Source organism: Panthera tigris, chromosome D2 (genome assembly GCF_018350195.1).
Source record: "Panthera tigris isolate Pti1 chromosome D2, P.tigris_Pti1_mat1.1, whole genome shotgun sequence".
Classification (NCBI taxonomy): domain Eukaryota; kingdom Metazoa; phylum Chordata; class Mammalia; order Carnivora; family Felidae; genus Panthera; species Panthera tigris.
In genome coordinates, this window is record NC_056670.1 from 84,925,516 (window position 1) to 84,949,876 (window position 24,361).

The 24,361-nt window shown below is 55.7% G+C and overlaps 1 protein-coding gene and 1 long non-coding RNA gene across 8 annotated transcripts in view; one reads left to right on the forward strand and one right to left on the reverse strand.

The window, feature by feature from the left end:
- Positions 1 to 24,361, reverse strand: part of TCERG1L (transcription elongation regulator 1 like) — a 69,322-nt gene that overhangs the window by 1,505 nt on the left and 43,456 nt on the right. For 3 of the 6 annotated variants that reach the window (XR_006209000.1, XR_006208999.1, XM_007079731.3), the window contains exons 5-7: positions 19,720 to 19,855; positions 7,220 to 7,309; positions 3,261 to 3,379 (exon numbers count right to left, since the gene is read on the reverse strand). Coding sequence is in view for 4 of the 6 variants with exons in the window: in XM_007079731.3 (XP_007079793.2) it covers positions 3,261 to 3,379; positions 7,220 to 7,309; positions 19,720 to 19,855 (345 nt within the window). In the remaining 2 variants the exon portion in view is untranslated. Of the gene's footprint in view, positions 1 to 3,260; positions 3,380 to 6,116; positions 6,191 to 6,721; positions 7,310 to 19,719; positions 19,856 to 24,361 lie in introns of those variants that run through there. The other 3 variants (XM_042960143.1, XM_042960144.1, XM_042960142.1) reach the window with 3 other exon arrangements.
- On the forward strand, positions 7,260 to 9,415 carry LOC122231766. 2 transcript variants are annotated; one of them, XR_006209004.1, is made up of 3 exons: positions 7,260 to 7,623; positions 8,193 to 8,286; positions 8,881 to 9,415. It is a non-coding gene; the product is annotated as an uncharacterized LOC122231766 (long non-coding RNA). The 2 variants fall into 2 exon arrangements; XR_006209003.1 differs by lacking the exon at positions 8,881 to 9,415 and adding an exon at positions 8,674 to 8,764.

Below are 24,361 nucleotides of genomic sequence, written 5' to 3' on the forward strand. Positions count from 1 at the left end.
ACGGGCCCGGGAGTCCGACGCAGGGTCTGGGCGGCTCAAAGGGCAAGTGGGTAAGCCCCTTGCAGGGACAAATGGCACCTTCGCGAGCACCGGTGCCCACAGCCTCCCCCCTCCCAGGCCCGAGCTGGCAGCCGGGAACAGGCCCGCAGGGCTACGTGAGCTCCGTCCGGGGATCCAAAGTCCTCCCGCTTCTCCTTGTGGAGGACTTCATACTCCGCTGCACATTCCACTCTTGTATCAAAGGGTTATGATGTAACAGCTGTTTCACACGCAAACAGGAGGGCTGCACTGACATGGCTGTCAGGACCCCGGACACATCCCCACCTGCCACCAGCGTCCCTCTTCCTGGTCCAGCCCCACAGCCTCCTGGGTCACGCCCCGGGGTTGTGCCTGCTCATGGGCGTCTCAGAAAGAAAGCGCTCCTCTCTGCTGCCCTCCTTCCTTCTTCCCTCTTCCTCCTCCTCTGGACTGAAAGTGTACATCCCCCAGGATCCTAGGTGGACCTCCCGGCACCCCCCGGTGCCAGTGTTGGGGGGGGGGGGTCAAGGCCTTTGGGAGGTGACTAGGTCACTAAGGGCTCACCAGACCCTGAGCCAGAACGCTGATCTCGGACTTCCAGCCTCTAGAACTGTGAGGAATATCCGTCTCTTGAGGCCCCTGGTTTGTGTTCCTGGGAACAGGAGCCCAAATGGACTAAAGGACTAAGGCCCTTGTTTCATCCTTCCTTCCTTCCAAGATGAGAATCACAGGGACTTGTTAATCTCTTCCCTTGTCTGGATAGCAGCCTGCATATCTTCCATTCAGAGGCCGAGCACAGATCTTGTCTACAAGGTCCTGCTCGGGGCACTTCTGAAAAGAAGTGTCCCTGAGAAGAGAGGGAGAATTACAAATCTGTGGCCCCCCAGCCATGCCGTGGGGGCATCCTGGCTTCTGCTGGGCCTTCCAGTGGGCCGGGGGAGCCCCTGAGTCACGGGCACAGCACCCCCCTTTTCCCTCTGGCAGCTGGGGACACAGCCCACCTGCACCTAAAGGAGGGAGACAGTGTGGCCTTGGGAAGAAGCACAGAGTGCAGACCCCACAGCCTGAGCGGCAGACCGAGGGGAGGACCCCCGTGGCCCCTCGCCCCATCTCAGGACCCCCAGAGCTGGGCAGGACTGGGAGCTGGCTCTGGCTGTCCCCGTGGCTGTGGTGGCAGGGTCAGGGCACAGTGTCACTGGCGGAGCCGCTGAACCCCGAGAGGCTGCTTCTAGGGTGCTCAGATGGCCTGTGCTTAGCTCACCTGGCCACCCGTGTGCAGCGACTTGAACTGCACGCATGCTACTAGGATGCCTATGGGACAGTGAGAGGAGAGGGTGAAGCGGTCTGTAAAGTCTTGACGATGTTGCAGAATCAGCCATTCTGACGTAAAAATGGTTTAATAACCATAAAAGTACGTATGCACGGTGCACATTTTTAACACAGGAGGCAGTTTAATCTACCTTTAAAGAAGAGTAAGTTTAACTTTCTGATTTCCATCAGTCATTTTCCTTCTGTGCGTATGTGTGTGTGTGTGTGAGATCTTTCTCCTAATTGCCAGATGTGTTATGAGTATGTTCTCCTTTGTCTTCATGACGGGAAGGGGAATGTGTTGACGTATTGTTAACATTTTACCAATGGACAGATTGAGAATATTTGATGATGATGGTGATGATGGTGATGATGGTGACGGAGCTGGTGGTGGGGCTGGTGATGATGGCGATGAGAGGCATCTCCGTCACCAAGCTCCTTCTACCTGCCAGGTGCTATGTTCGTTTCCACGTCTGCACCACCCGGGGAGCCTGCCGTTGCCGAACTGCCCACAGATGATGCCGGAAGCTCAGAAAGGTGCAATGCCTCACTCCACTGCAGGGCTGAGGAGGGGTGGGGTGGGGGGCTGTGCCCTGAGGCAGGGGCTCCACACCAACTCCTCTCTCCTAGGGTCACCATGTGGGGACACAGAGATGCCAGTGTTCTCATCTCTAACCACAGGAAATCACAATTTACAAACGTTTAGATGAACATTTGCTCTTCTAGATTAGCCTTTTGTGATGGGGGTAATTCATGCTACATTTTTCCCCATTCAGAAAACATCTGTCCTTCAAATACTTGCAGAGGTTTTATAAGGACCATATAACCAACATCCAATTATTGACCAGGTGAACTAAATAATTATCAATCAAAACATGGGAGCCTATGTCTTCACAGAAAGCAAACATCAATTAATGTTTTTTTAAAAAAAATAATGTTGTATTTATGCATTATTACTAAAATGCCAAGGTGCCCGCATTATTGTTAAAAATAATAATGCATAAACGTCCGTTCAGATGTATCTCAACCCCAAATAAAAATAAACCGAAGTCAATTTTTTCGGCTTATAAAAGTTATAGTCCTATATTTCTAAAAGTAGTACAATGTTCATTGCTTCTTAAATATCAGCCAATTTTAGGGGTGCCGGGGTGGCCAGTCAGTTAAACGTCTGACTCTTGATTTTGGCTCAGGTCGTGATCTCACAGCTTATGAGTTTGCACTAACAGCATGGAGCCTGCTTGGGATCCTCTGTCTCCTCTCTCTCTGCCCCTCCCCCTGCTTGCATTCTCTCTCTCTCTCTCTCTCTCTCTCTCTCTCTCTCATAAATAAATAAATAAACATTTTTACACAGAAGCCAATTTTAAAGAACACTTAAGTTCATGCATTTTTCTAAGTTCTAACGTCCAGTTTCCTATTGGTTTATTTCACGGGAACAGTGCCAGGTCATTTTAGGTGACTTTGGCAGCAAAATTACTTGGCTCATTTGCCCTGGTGTGTGTCCCTTCTTTCCACCCTGGCCGACTGGGAAGACGTCTGCAACCAACGGCGAGGTTTATTTTACTGCTGCTGTTCGGGCTCTGTATGCCTACTCTCCGAGTTCGTGTTCCGTGCGCTTACTTTCTGATCCCTAGATTCGAGGTTAGCCCTCATCTTGAGTGCTGACCTACTGACTAGTTATTCAGGTCACGGAGTCAGGGTGGCCACGCTGGAAAACCAGGCAGGGCACCCAGCAGTGGGTGTGGGGAGCAGAGAGAACCGTGAGCCGCGCAGGCAGGCAGGGCTGGTGGCTCAGTCACTCACAACTTCACCATTACGCTCGTGAGGTCTCCGCGATGGTAGGTTACACGATTTAACCAGAACAGACTTTAAAAGCCCTCTTACAGTCATCGGTAAGTCTCCCGCCCCGAAGTCACCCGGCATTTCTGTCTCCATACCTGGGTGACACCTTAGATTCCTCCAGAAGTTTTTTGAATTCTTCTTTGGCGAGCAGCAATTTGTTTTTCTTCTCCTTATATTCTTCTTTTATCCTTGTCTTGACAAACTGTTCAAATATCTTGAAACACACACATACACACACAGAAAAGTATTACAGGTTGCATATCAGAAATGAAATCTTGTGCCTCAAACACAACACAAAAGAACAGCGAGCATCTGTGGCTAAGCCTTTTCTTTTCCATAAGGTGGAAGGCACAGTCCCTCCAGGGAGGGGCTCTCCTGAACCAAGCGTCTACATAAGTAAGCCTGGATTCCCAAGAGAATCTCGGGTCAAACGCTGAATCAGCCCCGCTTGGGGGCGGGGGTGGGTCCTGTTTCTTGTTTCGGAATTCCGTGAGCAGCTTCTAGGGTCATGCGCTGTCTGGCTGACCTTCACATCGCTGCCGGTCGTCCCAGGAACACATGAGGTTTTGTCATTTGTTCTAGTCAATTCCTACAGTGACACAATTGGTATCTGAGCCTCCAAACGTGATTTTAACTTGTGAAAAGAAAGTCAACCCAGCATCTCTGATCCCCCAGCCTCTAGTCTCTAAGAAGACCACTTGTGGTCTGGTCATCAGGGCGGGGGCGTCACGCAGACACGGCAAGCCTCTCCTGGGGGTGTCACGGAGCCTCTGGGTGGTCAGACCCAAAGCGAAAACCTGACCCTCGGACACTGCGTGATCCCCAGTTGGACAAGAAGTGGGTTTTGAGCAGGAGAACCCCATCCCCTAGCCTGAAGGATACGAGTATCGTCTGGTGGGCAGGTGCATCATGGCCCCGGGACCCTCTCCCTTGTGAGCTGTCAACACAGAGACACGACACCGAGGACCCTCTCTGCAGCCGTCAGTCCGTCAATGGATGGGGGCAGCGCATCGTTGTGGTATGAGGTGCCATTTACAAACCGGAGCCTGAAGGAGGTAGGGACAGCTGCTTCATTCCTAATGCTATCCGAGCCTCAAGAGCATTAAAAAGAAAATACCGGAGATGACTTGAAAGTGTGCGCACACATGAATAAAAAGATCAATACAATTTTCACGTGTGACCCTGGAAGGCCTATAAACAGCAACTCTGTCCCAACCGGACCCAAGGCCACTGCCGACATTAGACTTTGACCCGAGCGCTCTGGGGGTCTCCTGCACTCCTGCCCCCGAGGGGGAGGCGGGGAAGACGCGGCCAATGCAGGAGGCTCTCTCGGCTTGGACGGGGATTTCACACTGCCTTTCAGTGGCCACTCGCCTTACGGGATTATAAACACCCAATGCTCCCCTGTCCTGAAGACTCTGCACGGAAAGGAAACATTCAGGAGCAGGACTTAAATGGAGAAGGTGTGCTTATATATTAAAGTAGGACTATATCGGCTTATTTCACCTTCAAGGCAAGTGGTGTGCAACCTCGCCGGCTGTCTTAGAATTAAACTAATAAAACAGGTGAAGGAAGGGTTATTATCCACATAAAAGTGTGGGGCTCCATCATTAGAGCTTTTGCTCTACTAATTTTAAGTCTGGACAGAAACCCTGCCTGGCCGCGGGAGACCCGCTTCTCCTACCACTGAGCCGCCCACCCATGGAACCCGAGTTCTTGCCTCTCCCTCTGCCCTGTCGCTCTAGTTACGCCGCTGTGATTTAACGTAGCGGCGTTTTTCTCCCCGCTTTGACAAATTACACCAGCTTCACTCAAAGTGGGGCACGACTTTTTAAAAGAGATACCACTGGCCATTGTCTCGCTATGGCGTGTCCTCCCATAATGAAAAGGAAACACTATCTGTTACCGTGGAAACAGGTCTGATGAGCGTGGCCCGACCCCTCGTCTCTGTTTGGGCTCAGTCACTTCTCCTTTGCAGCCCCCTGTGGAGGACGGGCCATTGGCGGTTTGCCCACCATGAGCTCTAGTTTCCCCATAGAAACATGTGACAGCGGGGCCGGTACAGATTCTAGCCGGATGCTTGCCATCAACGGTGGGGGTGGGTGGGTGGGGGGGGGGTCCTGTGAGGAGCACTGGGGTTTCGGGTGGCCTGGATATTGCCTCCTTCTCCGGCGCGGCTCCAGCACCAGTGCTCATAGGAGCTGCGGCTTCCCCCGCGTCGCGGGTGGTTTCTGATCCCAGGGCTCTCTGATGCTGCTCTGTGTCGACCGCCAGCGAGGCCCAGTTCCCGCTCTTCCTCCCGGGGCCTCCGGGGCCACGCTGCAGGCTGGTGACCCTGAAGTTTCCTCTGTCTGATGGCGTCCCCCGAACAGTACACTCTGGTCTGATCTGTCTGCACAGCAGACATCCAGGCGTGGGGGCCCGGACATCCCAGCCCAGGTGGCCACAGCTGCACCTGCTGCCATGGTTGGGGGGGGGGGGGACGCGCAGCCCCGTGGTGCTCACGCACGCGAGTCTCGTGCAGGACGCCCCTAGAGCAGTTCAGCAGCACACCGAGCGCCGCGTGCTCCCATCACGTGGCGGGGGGGGGGTAAGCGTAAGATCCTGGGGCGGGGGGTGGGCTTCCTCAGCTTCCTTCAAAGAGGCTAACGGTCTCTAAAAACACCCCCGAACTGGCAACAATGGTGCTGACCGCGCCATCAGCGAAAGCACGGTCCGCAGATGGCCAGCATGCGGGTCTTAACTAAGTAAGGCATTCTTCACAACAACAAGCGGACTACGAGTGCTCACAGCCGAATAGTCTGACCGTTTGCTCTTTAATATCGCACAGAAGAGTGAAATATTACTGATGATTAAAGTCTACAGTTTTCTTCAGCTGTGTGCACGCGCGTGTGTGTGTGTGTGTGTGTGTGTGTGTAATCTAACCTCCTCTGACTCTATTGTAACTTTTTTTTTTTTTTTTTGGAGCCACTGCTAACACGTTTCACGCGTTTTCAGATGTTTCCTTCTGGAAAATACGAGCCAGCTGCAATGCAACAAAAAGGTCATTAATTCTAAGTTCCTCAAAGGTCTAAGTTCCGTGTTCCAGTGTGGCCGACCCAGCACCATCCCGAGCCCCGGCGTGTGCCAGCGGGGCCCTGCCATCGGCGGGACGGGCAGGGGTCCGCAAGCCCGAGGCTCCGCCCGCTCGGTGTTTCGCTGATCGTGCCGGCGCGTGCTTGAGGAAACTTCAGGACCCACGACAGAGCTGGAAACGGGGTTGCCCTTTCTGTCCTCTGGGCCCCGGGCTCTGCTGTCTGATAGCACGCGGGCCGTGGAGACAGAGGCCACGTCTGAAACAGCTCTCCGGCCTTCTCTGTTTCCAGCGGCCGATCCGATGACCCGCTTTCCGTGTGCGTCATTTCACACTCAGAAGAGTGCAGACAGAAGAGGCAGGACTGGAGCGGGAACCAGAGACCCCAGAGACCTCCGGGGAACACCAGACCCCGGCCGGGCCGTGCACCAGGGCCCAGGCCCTCAGCCGGCAGTCAGCACCGCCCGTCCCTCTGTCCGTCCGCTTCGTCTTGGAAGCCGTATCGGCTCCATGATCTACGCTGACAACGAGCCAGCGCAGACCGGCCAGGCTAACGTGTCCTCCAGGCGAGCTGCCTCTCGCCCACCTCTGCCCTTTCTGGGGACCTGCCCTCTGGACCTGCCACCCCTTCCCTCATACACCCTCTTACTGTTTCCGGGACCCTCCTCTCGTTCAATGTCATCGTATAAGAGCTTAACTGAGTCTTAACACAGCTATCTGGGGTGCGGCCAGTGTTCCCAGCACATGCATTTTCACCCGTCCTGTGGGGTCACCCCCAGATGGTTTGCTAAGACACTGAGGGGATGACCGTCCCCTGCACCGGCAACCACTGCCGCGCACAAGCTCACACGCGAGACCACCGTGTCTACCCCTTCCCCTCTGACAAAATGAACGTGACAGGCGTGTGCGTGTCACGAGCGTCAGGAGGAGCGTCCCGCTCGCGCTGGGTCTCCAGGGCCCGCCAGCCCGCCACCACGTTACCTGCTTCCGCTCCTCAGAGTTTAGCAGGAGGTAACGCGGATCAAACACGATTTTGTGTAATTCTTTCTCCCAGGTAGAAAACGCTGACACCTGAAGAAAGATATTCAACAGAGTTGTTTTTAGCATCTAACACAGAGCCCGAGGTCATGCTGAAATCATCGATGGGGGCAAACAGCATCGGGGTGCCGTGGGCTCAGCGACGCAGCCTTGCACGAGAGCGTTAGGCACGCCAACATACCAGGAAATCAACACCTAGAGCGCCGGGAAATTAAATTCTACACTCGTGCCACTATTTCTTCCCTGGATTTCTTCCAGGGCCACGTGCCGCTGATCTGAAGCCCCCGTTCTATCTGTGCAGCTGGAACGCCATTCTGGAACGTCACATCTTGAAATCAGAAATAACGGTAAAAACTTTCAGAACCCCGCAGACCACGACAGAGGGCGATTTCTTATGGTCTGCACTTTGCAACAATTTTAGTTGATTTTTAGTCAATATTTAAATCTTTTTAGGTATGCCATGTTTTTAAAAACGAGCCATGTTACTTTACAATAGTTTTAGATTTACAGAAAAGTTAACAAGAATATTACAGAGTGACCACATATCCTACTCAGCTTCCCATACTGTGAACATCCTACGTCAGTATGGATGCCAGATCTGTCTACACGGTTGTTAACAAAAGTCCACATTTAAGACTTCTTTAGTTTTGGGGGCACCCGGGTGGCTCAGTCGGTTAGGCATCTGAGTCTGGCTCAGGTCATGATCTCGTGGTTCATGGGTTCGAGCCCCGCATCAGGCTCTGTGCGGACAGCTCGGAGCCTGGAGCCTGCTTCGGATTCTGTGTCTCCCTCTCTCTCTGCCCCTCCCCTGCTCACACACACTCTCTCTCTCTCTTAAAGATAAATAAATATTTAAAAAAATAACAAAGAAAAAAAGACTTCCTTAGTTTTGACCCAGCTTTCTTTTTCTGCCTAGGATCCCACCCAGGACAGCACGTGACAGTGTCATATGAGTTTCTCAGACTTCCCTTGTTATTCGGGCCTTGACGGTTTTGCTGGTCAGGAGTGTTGTAAGATGGCCTCTATTAGGATTATCTTTTAGATAATTAGATGATTAGACCAGGTTCTGGGTTTTGGGGAAAAGCACAGAACGAGGTGCCGTCTTCATCCATCACGTCACAGTACTTCCTGTCACCGTGACTGACGACACTCGGTGTGGACCCAGACCACTGGGCTGAGGCTGTGCTCAATAGCTCTGTCCTGCACACACTCACTCTTTGTCCCCTTCCCGCTGTGCTTTCTGGGGGGAAAGTCACTGTGTGCAGCCCACTCCTCGGGTTTTGTTCCACCTCTTGGGGGGGGTATCCCAATACGAGCTATTTGGAACTCTCAAGGGGATATTTATCGATTCCTCCACATTTACTTATTTATCCCATCACTTATTTGTATCATTACAGGCTCATGGGTATTTCTAACCTGGGTTATAACCCAATATCATCCAGATGCTTTGTTTTTGCCCACATTCTTCCAGCTTTGGCCGTTGAGAGGTTTTCTGACTGGCTCCTGCGTGCCTTTGGCGTACCCCATTGTCGTTTTGGGGGGCCCTTCCTTATTTTCTGAACTTCAAGGTGCCCTGGCCTCATCTTGTGTCTCTCCTGCCCCAGCCCTAGAGTCAGACCATTCTCCAAGAATCGCGGTTCCTTTTGCTGGAGAACAAATCAGAACCGTGACCTGGTGCGAGTGGTTCTCTGCCGTGGGACACGGAGCTTCTAGCTTCTCCCCGCTGACAGAGCAAGGAAACGTTTACGTCATTTACACGATGATGTATCCACTTAAAAGCATGGACTAGGGATTGCCTACGCCCTAGGCCCCACGCTGCGTGCTGAGGACTCAGAGAAAGTCAAGGTCCTGACATCGGAGAGCCCGTGGCCTGGGGCAAGGCAGACAAGCGAGCTAATGATCCCCTGCGAGGCATCTGTGCCATACGAGGGACACTCCCGGACACGGAGAGGCCACGGCGAAGGGACATCCCCATCCCCAGGGATCAGTTTCCAGAACACTGACTATTCTGGAACATGGACACTCCTCAGGCTCCCGAAGGGCCGGGGGGTCCAGGAGGGGCTGTCTGGGGTGCAAAGGCGTGTTCGTGAGCTGGGGGTATGTGACAAGTGCCAGCGGCAGAGCACGCTGGGGGGCAGGGAGGGGTCGGGGAGAGGCGGGATAGTCCCAGGCTGACGGAGGACCTGCACTTGACCTGGGGAGCCACGGCGGGCAGTCACACGTGCTGCGCATTTGAGGGAGGCTACTCCGGCCCGCCGGGCGGGGAATGAACCCTGGGCCCAGAGGAGACAGCAAGCTAACGGTGGCTTTACAAAAACAAAACCCGTTCACCCTCTCACCTCTGAGCACATTGACGTGTTGCTGGTAGAGACACTATTTTAATAAACAGGTGCTTACTTGGTACACCTTAACGTGTGGGGTTTTTTAAATAGACGCTTTCTACCTTTACTAACAAAAGTCAAAACCCCTTGTTAATATTCATGGGCTCCGTTACTGGGCGGGATGACCCAGGCTCCACCCGGGGACTTCTTCCAAGGAGAACATGGTAAAGTGTGGACATGCCCCAGGGATTGGGGGCAGGGTTCCCGGGGAAGCATCCAGGCAGAGCGATCCCATCATTCTTTGGCTCCCGACCACAGCACCGTTAGGGCAGCTGTGGAGAGAAACTGTGGGCCGCCTCGGCTCAGCCCAGGCACACAGGCTCCTGTCCACCTGCTAGGGACCGGTCTCTCAGCTCGCTAGAGAGGGCAGAGGATGTCACAGAATCGGTGTCACGTAACTAACTCTACCAGGATTATGAGAATTTGGGGGATTCTAGACGTATAATAAAATCATTAAAAATTAATGGTATATGGTTGCCTCCAAAGGAATTTGCAATCTGTAAGAGGAGATAAGCCGCGTCTACAATGACTGTAATTCACAGTGACAGAACAGGTGTTGTCACATTACCTGAGAGCCATGCTAACAGGTGCTGCCCAGGTTCAGAGGATGGCGGCCGTGGTTGCGAGAGGGACAACCAGGTGTGGGACCCAGGGCTGGGGATCAGAGCAGATGAGACGGATGGATGGCCATGTTGGAACATTCGCCACGTGTGGGGGCACAGCCTTGTCTGTGAGACCCAGCTGTTCCCAGAGGTCCCCGGATCATTGCCGTTAGGATCGATTGATTACAAGCATCGCTGCAGACAGAGCCTGATCTCACTAGGCCTGCGCCTCCCACGTCCCCAAGGTCACGTCTAGGTAAGTTCATTCTACGGGGCCGGGAAGGAGGTCTCCCCACTCTTGCTGGGTGCCAGCAGGAGCCATTCTCAGCCCCAAGGCCACCGTGTTCCCTGCCGTGGCCCCCCACCCCATGCCAAGTGGCTGGCTTCTCCAACACCCACAGGAGAGTCTGTACGAGCCCCGGCCTTACGTTACATCATGTGATGTCCTTCCGGGTTGACCCACCACCCTATTCACGGGCCTGCCCAGTCTCAAATGAGGGGGTTACTCCGGGGGTGCACCCGGGGGTGGGGACCTTGGGGCTGCCTCAGGATCCTGCCCACCCGGCGGGCCCAGGACCGAGTCCAGCACACGGCTCTTTCTCTCTTATGTCCAGCCCACACTTCCCGACACTTTGGCACTTCCCCGAGATTTCGTCTTTGAACGGTGGAATTTTTCAGCAATTTTAAACCCTCGCGTGCAGAGTCCTGCCGTCCCTCTGCAGCCGGGCGGTGTCCTGTGCCGATTCGGTCTCCCCCGCGGGGCCGTGTTCCGTGATCCGCCATCAGCTCCCGACCATCAGCAACTGTGATCCAGGCACGTCTGAGCGCCTGGGTGTGCCGGCCACCAGGAGACTCTGCCGCCAGCCTCTCCTGAGCCCCTCGCACGCTCTCTATTTCATCCACGCTGGGGTGTTGTCGCCGGCCAGCGTCGTGGGCACGTGCTGGACGGGTCACTGAGTGCTGGGCCTTCCAGCTGGGAGTTCTTCCCGCACAGCCTCCTGCTCCTGGCGCTCCTCGGGCACGTGCCCTCCCCGTCGTCTCTAGGTCCTGACTTGCTGTTGGTTCCCTGGCGTCTATGCTGCTGAGGACACTCCTGGCAGACGCAGCTGTAAGACAGAACTGCGGACAGGCCTTGACCTCCGGGCGGGGACCAGAGGTGCCACATGGCTGGCTGGGGGGGGGTGTCCCTGTGTGGCACGTCTGCACCCACAGACGTCGCTGCTGGGAGCGGCAGGGGGAGGAGGATGAGACGCAGGGGAGATGCTGGCACCATGGCCGCAGGAGCCGGGCCCTCTTCCAGCCGCCGTCAGTGTGCTCCCCGCGAAGACAACCTCGCTGGGAAAACCCCCGAGTGTTTTGCAGGAAGCAGCTGCAAATGGAGGCTGGTCACTGCAGTGCTTGGAGACGGTGGTCTGGTCCCCAAACTGCTCTCCGTCCTCCAGCGCTTTTTTCCCTGGACCCCAGCACCCACCCTCCCGAGGGGTCCCTTTCTTGAGATCTGACTGGCCAGCCATTCGTTCAGCCAGGGCCCCCGTGGCGGCTTCTTGGCCAGCCAAGCCCTGAGCTGCTTCCGTGCAGGGCCCATCTTCCCTGAGCGAGGGACCTCCTCGGCCCCCTCCACCTGCTGGGCACAGGCGAGACCCACCCTCTATCAGAAGCCCCCTGAAGGTGACCAAGGTCTTGTGCACGAGGAAGAAAAATCGCCGATGAGACTGTTTCTGACCTCAGCCCCAGCGTCACCAAAGCCTCTGAAACGGGAGGAAAAGGGTCTCGCATTGCGTTCCGGCCGGAACGCCAGGTGATATGCCAGCAAGAGCCTCCCGGGAGGCCGTCACAACCAGAAAGGCCCCCGCAGGCAGGACACCGCGAAGGAAGCAGGCAGATGCTGCTTTTATCTTCAAAGCCAAAGGCCATTTCACGAACTTGTCACTCACTGGATCACACACAAGACCAGGGACCCTAAGGACCAGAGAAAATGAAGGAAGGCTGGGAAAAGGATGGCTCGTGCCCGGCCCTGAACTTGAGGGTCAGTTGGCAGGACGGCGTGCTCCGGGGCACACTGGGGGGTGGCAGGGCCACCGGGGCTCCCCTCTCATGCCCTGTGGGGCAGACGATGAGCCTGTGGACAGGTGATGTGACTGAGTCGCCTGTCCGTCCACAGCACTGCCCCCCGCACCGTCCTGTCACCTCCTGAGGGCTCTGTCGGGGTGCCCTGGCTGTTGGCTGGGCTCAGGAACACGGAGCTGGGTGGTCTCAGGGTCTCGGGGGCAATTTCCATCTCAAACACAAAATGCACTTATTTCAGAAGCCAACGGTTTTGCCCAAATTTGATTCTCAAACACGTCGTGTTTACTCTTTCCTTCCTCTGCGTTCGTAAATGTGATACGGAGCCTGGAGGGTGGAGGGTCCATCTGTAGGGTGGCTTTTCCCTCTGGTTTTCACGGCCTCCATGCCCCACAGAAGGGCATCTGTCACAAGCACCTCCCAGTTCTGTGACAAGGACACTGGCCTCTGAGACACGGGCTGCACCTGCCTGGCCAGTCGGCTCTTGTCTTAGGCTTCTGCCTGCACACGGTGTCTTGGTGCAGAGAGGTGAGCGAGGCTCCTGTATAATGTCTCCTTATGTCATGTGAAAAACCAAAGAAAAGAGAAACAGGAGAGCGAGACCCCTCACAGGCGTGTGAGGTGACGGCCTGTTCTCGCAGCTGCTAAGCAGTGGGGTGGGCTGGGCCCCGGGGACCCACCGTGCTCCCTGGCCCCTGGCAGGGCCCCACACTCTGCCATCGCTGGTCCCCTGGGCTCAGGCAAGTTCCCCAAAGTATCCATCGGGGCAGCAAAAGGTATCTGTCACCAGATGGAGGGAGGCGGGGAGCAGGTGCAGGGGTCTCCCAGCCACCCCAAGACCACTGGGTGCAGGTGGACGTAATGTTTGCCTAGCCACACCGGAGGCCCAGTGGCCCCCGGAGAAGGGTCAAGAACCTCGCTCCGGCCTGAGCCCACTGACCTCTGCCTCCAGGACCAGAGGCTGGAGACGCGGCCCCTTGTTTAGTCTGTGTCTGCGTGGGGTGTGCCTGCCAGTCTGTCCACGCCACTCAGGAGCCCCCAGCCCCAGCTCAGCTCCCCACCCAGTCCGCCCACGGCTCCCCTCCCAGGACCGGTTCCTCCTGAGCACCGCAGTGCCCCCCCACCCCCCGCCAGCCATCTCCCACAAACCCGGGTGGCACCAGGTCTATGTGAACGAGTTCTGGTTCCGAGAATTTGCATAGCTGCCCTCCACCCTTGTTCCCGTCCTCCCTCTTCCCTCCTCTCCCGCTGCGTCCCACAGGCTCAGGCTGATACCGAATACAGTGTTCGCTGTAATTAGCGATACCATTACCCTCTTTACCCAATTTCCTGGAACGCATGGCTGTGTCTTCTGGAGCTCCTGACAATTAAAGGCAGCGTGAGAGGCCAGAAGGACAGGCGTGCTCCCGGCTCGGCTCGTCCTTGGTGGGGAGGCACGGGCTTCCCTGTAGGCCGCCGGGATGAGGCCTGGGTGCAGGCGGTGTGTTTGGGGGGCAGCCGCAGGCATGCTGGGAGGAGAAAAGCCAAGGACGCTGCACAAATGAGCAGGTGACCACGGCGGGCCACCGGCAACCTCGGAAGACTCCCGTGGAACAGGCCCACGGCTGCCTGAGATCTGTCCCGCGTAGGATGGAGACGTGGGGGTTACCTCCTGGTTGAAAACCATCCACGGACATGTCCAATCTCTAAACCTAGACATGGGAGCGGTCCACACGAGCCCAGGTGAGCCAGATGAGCTACAGGTGGGTCCAGAGGTGAGCAAGGGGTCTGCCCGCTTCCCCTGAACTCTGGGCACTTCGACTCCCGCCCTCACCTCCCAGTGCTCATGGGGCTTTAGCAACTGCAGCTTCGTTCTTCTGTCTTGACAGATAAACAGAATTTTGTGCCATCGTTGCACAACATCCTACGCCGATTTGATTTACGTTTGCCAGTTGTTTTCACCTTAGCGACGGGCGGAATCCTGCTCCGGCAGTGAGAGGGGTGGTCCGCCTCCCTCCCCAAGGGCATCTTCATGATTAGAACAGGGTCTCATCGCTAACCACACGGTATCTGAAGATCCGGATTGCCAAAGGCCACGGCCATCAGTCCAGGAAAGAGGAACCACAGCACAGGAGAGAGGCAAGACATAAACCCCAGGCAAAGAGCTTTAGTATTCAAAAAATGGTATTTACGTTTCTTACTATTCAGTGCTGCTGGGAAACGCCGTGTCAGGAACTCTCAGACGTGGCCACCGAACTACTCTTCCCAGAGCAATTCAGTTTATCGACCACATGTTTGTAGCCCGTAGGAAACAATTCCGCACACAAAGTACACACGTCCATATGATCATCAGAGTATTATTTGAAACAGCAAATTTGGAGAATATAAGAAATGAATGAACATGCAGGATTTCTGAATTGACAACGAATTGAATATTATGACCTCATCCAAGTGTTTTCCAAAGGATTATATGAATGCTTTTTAAAAATGCTGGAAAGGGGTGCCTGGGTGGCTCAGTTGGTTAAGCATCTGACTTCGGCTCAGGTCATGATCGCACGCATGGTCCGTGAGTTCGAGCCCCACGTCGGGCTCTGTGCTGACAGCTCAGGGCCTGGAAACTGCTTCGGATTCTGTGTCTCCCTCTGTCTCTCTGCCCCTCCCCGCTCATGCTCTGTCTCTGTCTCTCTCTCTCTCTCTATGTCAAAAATAAATAAACATTTAAAAATTTTTTAATGCTTGGGGCACCTGGGTGGCTCAGTCGGTTGAGTGTCCGACTTCGGCTCAGGTCATGATCTCACGTTTTGTGAGTTCGAGCCCCACGTCGGGCTCTGTGCTGACCGCTCAGAGCCTGGATCCTTCTTCGGATTCTGTGTCTCCCTCTCTCTCTGCCCCTTCCCCGCTCATGCTCTCTCTCTGTCTCTCAAGAATGAATAAACGTTAAAAAATTTTTTTTAATTTTAATGCTTAAAAAGGAAAAACAGTACACAAATTTATAAGTAGGTTAAACCTCATGAAATCAACTACATTAGAATGTTTGGTTGAACCATGTTCAACTACAGTTCAATCCTGGTTATGTTCTAAGACAAAAATACTTATTATTGATATTTTTAAATCTAGTTTTAGAAACAAAAGACTGGGAAGAAATGTATCTGAATGAAAATAATGATCTCTTAGGACAGACAGGACTTGGGGTGAATTATTAGATATTCTTTTTTGCAAATTTTCTTTCCATGCACACGTCACTGTGCAGCAGGACTGTGTGTTATTACCGGTGTGACGTGTGCCCTGCGGGGTCCGCGGACTTGCCATAGGTCCACGAGGAGCAGACACCGCAGGTGTCCAGGCTGGGACTCACACAGGTACCTGAGACGCGTCGCCTCCAGGGCCGTCTCGCCTACGTCGGCCGCTGGTCATGAGGATGACGGAGCCCTCCCGCGTGCGTCCGGAGGCAACGCCATGTGCGTGTCTGAGAGCAGGGGCGCCAGACACGGCTCACGGGGAGGGAAGCGAGGTGGCGCTTCCTGCTGCCGGGAGAAGGCCTCCCCCGCCGCCCTGTTAGCCAGAAGGCACCCAGTACTGTTACTTTACGGCAACCTTGTACGACAGCATCATGGTGGACGGCCAACCCAGTGCAGAGAGAGACCCGTATGGCCGGTGGGTGTGAATGTGTGGTCTGTGACTCGGATCCCAACTCCACGGAGCTCAGCTGCACAGTCAGCCACCATGCCAGCCAGTCTCCCCGAGGCCACTCACCGCTGGGAAGCTGGCCGAGGGTCACCCACACAGGGACCCCAGAGAGCACAGCAGGTCCGGGCCGTGGAGTCCCTAAGGTAGGATCTGGGACTCTCCAAAGGCCCTTGGAAAGCCGTACTTCTTTTTTTTTTTTTTAATGTTTATTCATCAAATTCACCTGAAGCAGGCTCCAGGCTCCCAGCTGTTGACACAGAGCCCGATGCAGGGCTCGAACTCACCAGCTGTGAGATCATGACCCGAGCCGAAGTCGGATACTTAACCCCAGCGTCCTAATGGCTAGGTGCCCCAGCCGTACCCACTTCTAAGGGATACTTTGCAGGAGGAAGATGTTCTCAATAAAATGTTTCTAATACATTTGCCTGAATAGGAGGGATCACATTAATAATCTGCTGTTCGACGAGACCTGCCCCTTCACAGGCTGAAGTTTTTTTTTCTTTTTTTTTTTAAGGCTCTACTGTGGTTTATACAGTAAAGCAAAACAAAAATAAAACCTTCCTTGAGCCGTCAGATACATATTACAAACACGCAAAGCCACAGGCCCTTCCCCAATCTGTGATCCCCACGGAAAAACCCCAAACATGCCCTTGTTAAACTACGAGAAACCCACAGGACCTAGCTCCATCGTTCCGTAAGTACATGAATTTCTGGACTGAAGCATTGTACAAATGCAATAAAAAACATTATTAATCACTCAGTCCATGAAAAGAGTGACCTTTCTGTGCCTCATTTTCAAGCAACAGGAAATCTTATGGGCTTAGCTATCAAATTCTCTTGAGCACTGAGTAACTTATAAAATATGCTGGCATATTTTATAAAGTCAAAAAGCCATAAATGGTGGCATTGCTTTATGACATCAGCAGTAAATTCAGGTTAATCTTTTCTATTCATGAGCTGCATGTGGGATTCTTGCAAAATCCTCCTAAGACAGGGGTTCAGGCTTCGCCCAGGTCTCTTCTTTCCAGGGAAAACTCAGAACTCCGGGTGGGTACTTGGCATTTCTGTGTCGTTTTGCTGATTCGCATCTACACGACCTACACAAGGTACTCACGCAGAAGAATCTACGAATCAAAGGCCGAAAGGAATCACCCACCTCGGTGAGGCAAGAGCGTAGTGAAAATCTCATTAGTAAAGCTGCTCGATCACAGCCGTTGGGATAAATTCAAGAAACCGCACAGCCCTGGCTTGCCGGCGGGCTTAGCAAACACAGGTAGGTGTCTCAGGCAGCCCTGGGCTCTCCCCGGGGGTCGGTCTGAGGCTGTGCTGGTGAGGCCGGGCTGGTTGGCTTCCCAAACAAAGAGGGGGACGTGCAGACGAGATCAAATACGTTCCTGCCTCCATTTCTCCAAGGCTCCTAATGCCATCACGTCTCAGGGAAGAGGGGTCACGTCTCCTGCTGGCTGGGTCAACTGGAACAGACTGGCCAGGTCGATCCAGACACTAAGAATTACACATATTTCTGTGCATGACAAGGGCAGACAGCCACCCGCGTGTTGATCAACGCCTAATGAGACTGGAGACAAGCCTCAGGAGTGTCCACGCCTATGGCTTCTCCAGAGCAGAAGCAGCCCATCCTGGCGATTCTGTCGGGGGAGGAGTATGTTTTATCACTTCTCCCGAGTGATGCCGAGACCTGTCCCGCAGACGCCTGGTGGCCACGTGAGTGGAGAGAACAGAACGGGGAATGACAGGTGCTTCGGAGACAAGCCCCTTTGTCACGGGCTCGGCGGGCGGGCTCTAGGACCAGCGGGTCAGGGGGCACGTGCGGCGACACCACGGCCCAGTCCCCGATGGCGTCCACGTGGACACTGAGGGAATCTTGGGAGGTCGTTGAGCGCCTGCTGCACACCAGGCCCTGGGGACCCAAGGGAGCATCAGGCAGTCCCGACCCTGCAGGAGCTGAGGCCTCTCACGGCAGCTTGGACAATGTGGAAGGGACACAGGAGTCACGTGGCATCCTGTGTTAGCCAGGGGACGGGTGGCAGGGCAGGGGACCTGAGGCGAGAGTGGAAGGCGGGCAGGGCATGGGAGAGACAGGACAGGGTGGTGGTCGGTGGTGACATTGGGCCATCAGGCCAGCCGGACTGTCACAACCTGAGCAGCCCCAGGGATGGCGGTGACGGCATAAACACGCTGTTGGCAGCATCCGGGACCCCCCGGGAGGAAGGGGAAGCAGCCCGCAGGCCCGCGTCCCCAGCGGGCCCAGCTGAGCAGAGTGCAGGACGAGGCCGAGAGCAGAGCGAGGCCCCAGTGAGGGCCGTCCCGGCTCAGTGTGTCCCTCCCTGTCCCGTTGGAGATACTCAGCCACCCGGGCGGGAGCAGGGGGCCCACTGCTCCCCGGGCCATTGCACACGGCAGGATTTGTTCCCTAAAGGGTTTCAAAGTCTTGAAAAAATTGTTTGCGGGGGGAGGCAGGAACTGACCTCCTTTTGAAGATAAAATTTCAGCCCAACACATGCAGGTTCGAACATCGCGTCTGTTCAAGTAACCCGTCGTCATCAGCGCACACAGGCCGGCCCCCACGGGCCTGTGCCCCCGGCCCCCCTCCCGGCACGGCCGTGTCCCCTCGCATCCGTGCCAGTTTGGGCTTCGCACACCCCACCGCGGTTTTGACTTCATGAGGCGACTTCTCCCTCCAGGTCCTCACGGCCAAGGGCTGTATTTCATTTGTAAGTGAATGACAAGACCGATGAAGTGATGCAGACGTTAAAACCCATGGCGCGAAGGAAGAGAGGCCCCCGCTGTGGGCCACCTCTGTCCTACCTGTAACACTTAAAGCTGACACGCCCCAGTCGCCCTGCATCGCCAGGGCCTCCTGCCAGCCTCACTCTGGGGAGCCCTGCTCGACCTCCCGCTCCGGGGGGAGGTGGGGTCTCCCGACACCCGGCCTCAGGGCCCGTGGCACCTGCTGTTGGGAGGGGCCGGCCCAGGAGGCGGCCTGGGGACAGCTATCGACCAGGGAGGGAATCTGCTCCCTCTGCCAGGCCTCCCAAGGCCACCAGAGTGTCCGTGATCGTCACCACCGCACAGGGCCCCTGGTACCGCGTTCAGCCTCATTTTGTGAAGAAGTCCAACTGGGCTATTAGAGCTGACTCATTTTATACCCAAGAGCCAAAGCTGGAAATAAAAGTCATTGGAAGGAGATCTGGTTCTAAAATGTTTCTCTCTTAAATTCAAAACAAGGTTCACAAGCCAACTATAATGAAGACATCCTCATTTTACTAAAAATAGTTGAACGGATCCACAGCTGTGACAGTCCCGGCTTGTCCAAGTTAGAACAGGGGACGCCCCTCTGGGGGGCACGGACCCGAGACCTGGCCGGGCTCCAGCAGGAAGCTTATCAACACAGGTGCTGTCTGTACACAACGCCAGTGCCCGTCCCCCATCCGCCTCTCCGGGGCCGGCATGAGCGGTGGGGGGAGGGGGCCGGGCGACAACCACAGCCCTCAAGACCAGAAGCAGGGGCCCCTTTTCATGTCGCTTCGGCCTCAAGTCTTTTCGCACCTGAATTTCACTCAGCCCAATTCGCTGCACTCAGTGCGGGAGGAAAAGCGACCCTCGGGCTGCGGGGGTGATCGCTCGGCGACTGGCTTCCGAGGGGAGCCGTGATCTGCATTCGGGACCCGCCCCCTCGCTCCAGGAGCACGTCTCCGAAGCGGTTCCTTACCCCTCGCTCCAGGAGCATATCTCGGAAGTGGGTCACCCTCTCCTCCAGCGGCAGCAGGATCTGGGGAGGCGGAGTCTTGGTGTCCTTGTCCGCTCCTTCTGCCTCCTCTGGCCCGGGACTCGCGTGGCCTTCTGTCCTTTAGGGCACGAGACACAGACAGTTAGCCGTGCCCTTGGAGACCCACCTGCAACCCCTAAAAGTCCCCCAGGAAACTCTTTAAGAAGCAGACGCTCTGAGAACCTTTCAAAGCCTGGTGCAGGCAGCCCAGCAAAGGTGGCGATTTTTGCTCTGGGGCGAAGACTGCTTTGTTGCGTTTGGGGCAGAGCTGAGGCTGAGACCCTGACCCCAGGGGCGCCGGCAGGGAGCGAAGGCAGCGGTGGGTGCGTGCGAGGGCCCACGAGGTGGGAGAAAGCCCAGAGTCACCGTTTCACTGCCTAGACCCGGCCGTCAGAGGAGGTGAAGAAGCCTTTCCATCTGACAAACCACGGGAGCCCACACCCGCCTCTGTTCCTGTTGTTTGGGTTTGTTTCGTTTCAGGGAAGACCTTCCTTTTGGACAAATGCAGGAAGACAATTACCGGAGACCAATCCATCGACACTCTGGGTACAGAAAACGCCGTCCCGGGGTCTAGCCCGACAGGGAGATTTCAGTGACAACAGGGGGAACTCGACCCCCACCCCAGGCAGTCTGCACAGGGATCGGTGCAGAGTGGGACCCGCAAGCCCTGGAGCTGTTCCCTCCCTCCGGTTCCCCCCGGCCCACAGCCACCACCCAGACGCAGAGGGCAGCGTCGGGAGCGGGCACAAGCCAGGGCCCGGCGGGCACCAGGGGATCCAACAAGCCACCTTTACCAGGCTGGCGGCCGACAGGAAGGAAAGAGCCCACTCTCGCGAAGCACCAACCTGGCACCTGCCTTCTGTTACATACCCGGCCGCTCGATGGTGCTCTCGGGTCCACAACTCATTCCAGCAGCATTTGGGAACCTGCTTCCCAAATACCTGGGCATTCGTTGCTGCAAGATGTTCAGGGAACCGCAGACATGGCTCTCTCTCGATGCCCCTCTCACCCCGGACCTGGCCCGCACGGGAGGAAGCCCGTCCAGCCGCCGTGCCTGCCCTGCCTCACAGCCTGGGCTCTGCCCTGAGGCATGTTCTCCCCCTGCCCCGGCCTGGCGAGCCACGCGCTCTGACCCCACGGAACCCTCTGCTGGGCCTCCTTCTGGCCCACCCTGCCCCACGCTTCCCCACAGTCAGGTCCCACGGCCAGTGACTCCCGCAAGGACGGGTGCAAATCCATTGTGTCCCGAGACCCCCTGGTTCAGAGAACCTTCACTTCTGATGCGCTTTGGTCAGGTTAGACCAGCAACTGTAAAGAGAAGTCACCTGGGAAGCGCCCGGACTCAGCACCTCCTGCGGGCCCGCCAGCACCTACGTGGAGACGTCAGAGCAGAGGATGTGCCCCTCAAGAGCACGGCACGTCCCTGCTTCTTCGCAAACCCAGCCTTACCCTGGGAGTTAGTCAGCGAGAGTCACTTACGCCAGATACAGGGAGGGGCTTCCTGACACAGGTGTGGCACGGTACCCCCCCCCCCCAGGGGGACTGCGCTCCTGGGGGACACCCAGCGGTGCCTGGAGACATTGGTGGTTATCACCGCCGGGGAGGCGCTGCTGGCACCTGGAGATGTAGAGGCCGGACGCGCTGCTAAATGCCCCGAATCGCACAGGACAGACGCCTGCGAGGGCTTGTCCAGCAAATCTCCACCATCCGCGCATTTGGGGAGGAAGGGGGCAGGCCCACTGAAGGTCATGCCATCACTGAGTGGCCGGGACCAAGGTGGTCCCTGCCTCCTGACACCTGCTTTTTCCATCACTGTCTATCCAAGATACCGCGGAAATCCGTTAGTTACCGGCTTCAGGATGTGCCGAGAATATACAACGTTCTATGTCTAACACTCACCAGGGTTGCGCTACGGCTTAATCCAACCTAATACAAAATGTGCGAAGGGAAAGAAAAGAAAAAACATTGGCTCAGCCCATTAGGGAATCTTATTTATAGACCAACGATTTCAGGAGAACTTACATTCTTTGCTGCTTATGTGATTATGTGGAATTTCAAGAAAAAGAAAATTACCAGTGGATTGCAATTGTATCATAATCCAAAGGGTATAATTAGGAGTTCTTTGTAATAAATTTTCATTAGTTAAAAATAGAAGTGTGGAAACAAGACATGTATTGTAACTTGAAATAAGATTAATAGGAACGTTGTAAGCCCAGCAATGATCACATTTTACTGCTCATTCAACACAATACTTTGTTCAGAGGTGCTGGGTGCCTTCCATATTGTGAAGCTATCGGTTCAATTAGAATTGGTCAAAAGTAATGCAAACTTGCTAAATATATTTTTAGTAGTCTCATGGCTGAATGAGTGTTGTACCTTTACCAAAAAGCAAATTCTAGTACTTGGGATACAACTAGCTTCAGGCCAAATCACCAGGGACGAGAGGCAGAAACCCCAAGGACACGGTAACTGGTGCCCACAGGTCGTGCTGGCCGGGTGGGTGGGAAAGGCCTCTCATCCGGAAAGAGTTTTGCTGCATGGCAGACCCCTCGCCAGGTCGACACCCTGCTTTGGGAAATCTTCCAGGTCAAGTGCATAGGTTGAGAAGGGCCTGGTCCTGCCCAGCCTTTCCCCCAGAGCAGGGGTCCCCAAGTCTGGGCCGCGGTGCTGGGGTCCCTTCACTCTGCGGGGCAGCTCCCTGGCTCCCGGCTCCCTCTGCCCTCTGACTGCTACTGAGCTTGTCCAGCTGAACCGCTAATGGCCTGCGTACGTGAGCACACGTGGCGTCCACCCGGCCGCTGAGTCTGTAGCGACAGGGTTTGCCGACCTCGCCCGTGTGCACAGGGCAGCAGGCTATTTGGTAAAACTCACCAGACGCATGCTCCGTGCAACCAGATTCTAGACGCGGCACGTCTGGTCACTGTTTCCTTTTTGTGGATGACAACCTTTAATGAGCTCATCTGAGGCTGAGGGAGCTCAGGCCGCGGGACTTTGCACATCTGCTGTGTGCCCAGAGGCCACCTCGGACTCGCAGACGCGCCTCTCTCCAGGAGAGGAGGGGAAGAGGCCCAGAGACGGCACCGTCTCCGTAGCAGGTGCGCGCTGGGGGGCATGGTGCTCAGCACGTCTGAGGCACCCGCTGTTGACCCCAGTGTCCATTCGCCAGTGTGCCATCATCCTGCCACCCCACGGGGAAGCTCACGAGGGGCTGGACGCATCAAAGGCCAAACCTCGGATTGCACCGACGGACTGAGGTCCGCACACCTCAGGGTCCTCATGTGGGGCGATGACAGTGCTCACCTCACCGAGCTGTGAGGATTCGTGAGATAACCTGTGAACCCCACGAGCACCCGCCCCCCTCCCCTCCCCCCCCCCCTTCTAACACTATCACGCGAGAGGCTGTGCACAAATAGAAGGCATTCACCATAATGCTGCCCCGACGGCAGCACCGGAGCGGGAGGGAGGTGAAGGCCGACGCCTGGTTCTGGAGAAGAAGCCACACGTGGATGTGCAGAATTCAATGTGCTTCTGAGCCTCCGTGGGGACGGCTTGTTGCAAACTCTTAGGCAAGTTATGGAAGTTCTCTGGACCTTGTTTTGGTAAAAGCAGGTGGTTTGGACAAGACGATCTTGACACGCCTCAAAGCACCTCCATTCTGTGATGCAAATGGGATCCTGCTCGCTTAGTCCTGGTGAAATAGTCCAGCGCCTGGATTCTTCCATAGATTAGCTCTGCCTCCTGGTTTTGACTATAAATTTGGTAAGAGGCTTCCCACATCTTCATCCAGATGGTCATAAAACGTGCAGCAGGAAGTGCCCAGGGCAGTGGCCTCTGGAGGGACCCACCAGCCCCGCCCCGCGGCGACCCTGCGTTCTCCCAGGTGGGCGATGGGCAGGGGGGCGGCCACGGCGGGAGCAGTGTCCTGGCAGCACTGTGTCTGCACATGCCACGGCCACCACTGGGGTCCCTGCATGAGACGGCCAGCCTGCGGTGCTCTCCGAGGTGCTGGTGGCCCGTCTCAAGTGACCTTGGTTTCATTTAAACCACCTCTCTCTCCCTCCTTGTCCTTGGGTCCGCTTCCCAGGGGGAGGGCAGCTTGGATGGCGTTTCTGCTTTACCACCATCGTCTGCAACCGGTGACCACTTGGTGCCACACTCTGCCGAGGGCCGGCTGGCCGGGCGATGAGCTGACAGGGGTGGTTCCATCAGGTAATAAAGACTGTGTCTGGTCTTTGTCCTTGCTTTCTTTGTGAATTTCCTGAGTGACTGGGGTGTCCTTGTTAAGGAGCTCGTTTTGGCCACCCCTGAGGTTACGAGACACAGTGACTCGGGGTGTGCCCTCAGACAGGTTCAAGGGAGGACCAGGCCCACTGGAAACACCAGCACGTGAAAAGAGGGCTGGAACCCTCAGGAAGGGAGGGGGCTGGAAGTCGGGTTCGGTCACATGGCCAGTGATTCAATCCGTCCTGCCTATATACTAACACCAGTGGGTTTGGAGGAGCCTCCTGGCTGGTGGGCCGGTGTCCCAGGAAGGAGGTGCACCCCAAATCCACAGGGACAGAGGCCCAGGACCCTTCCAGAACTC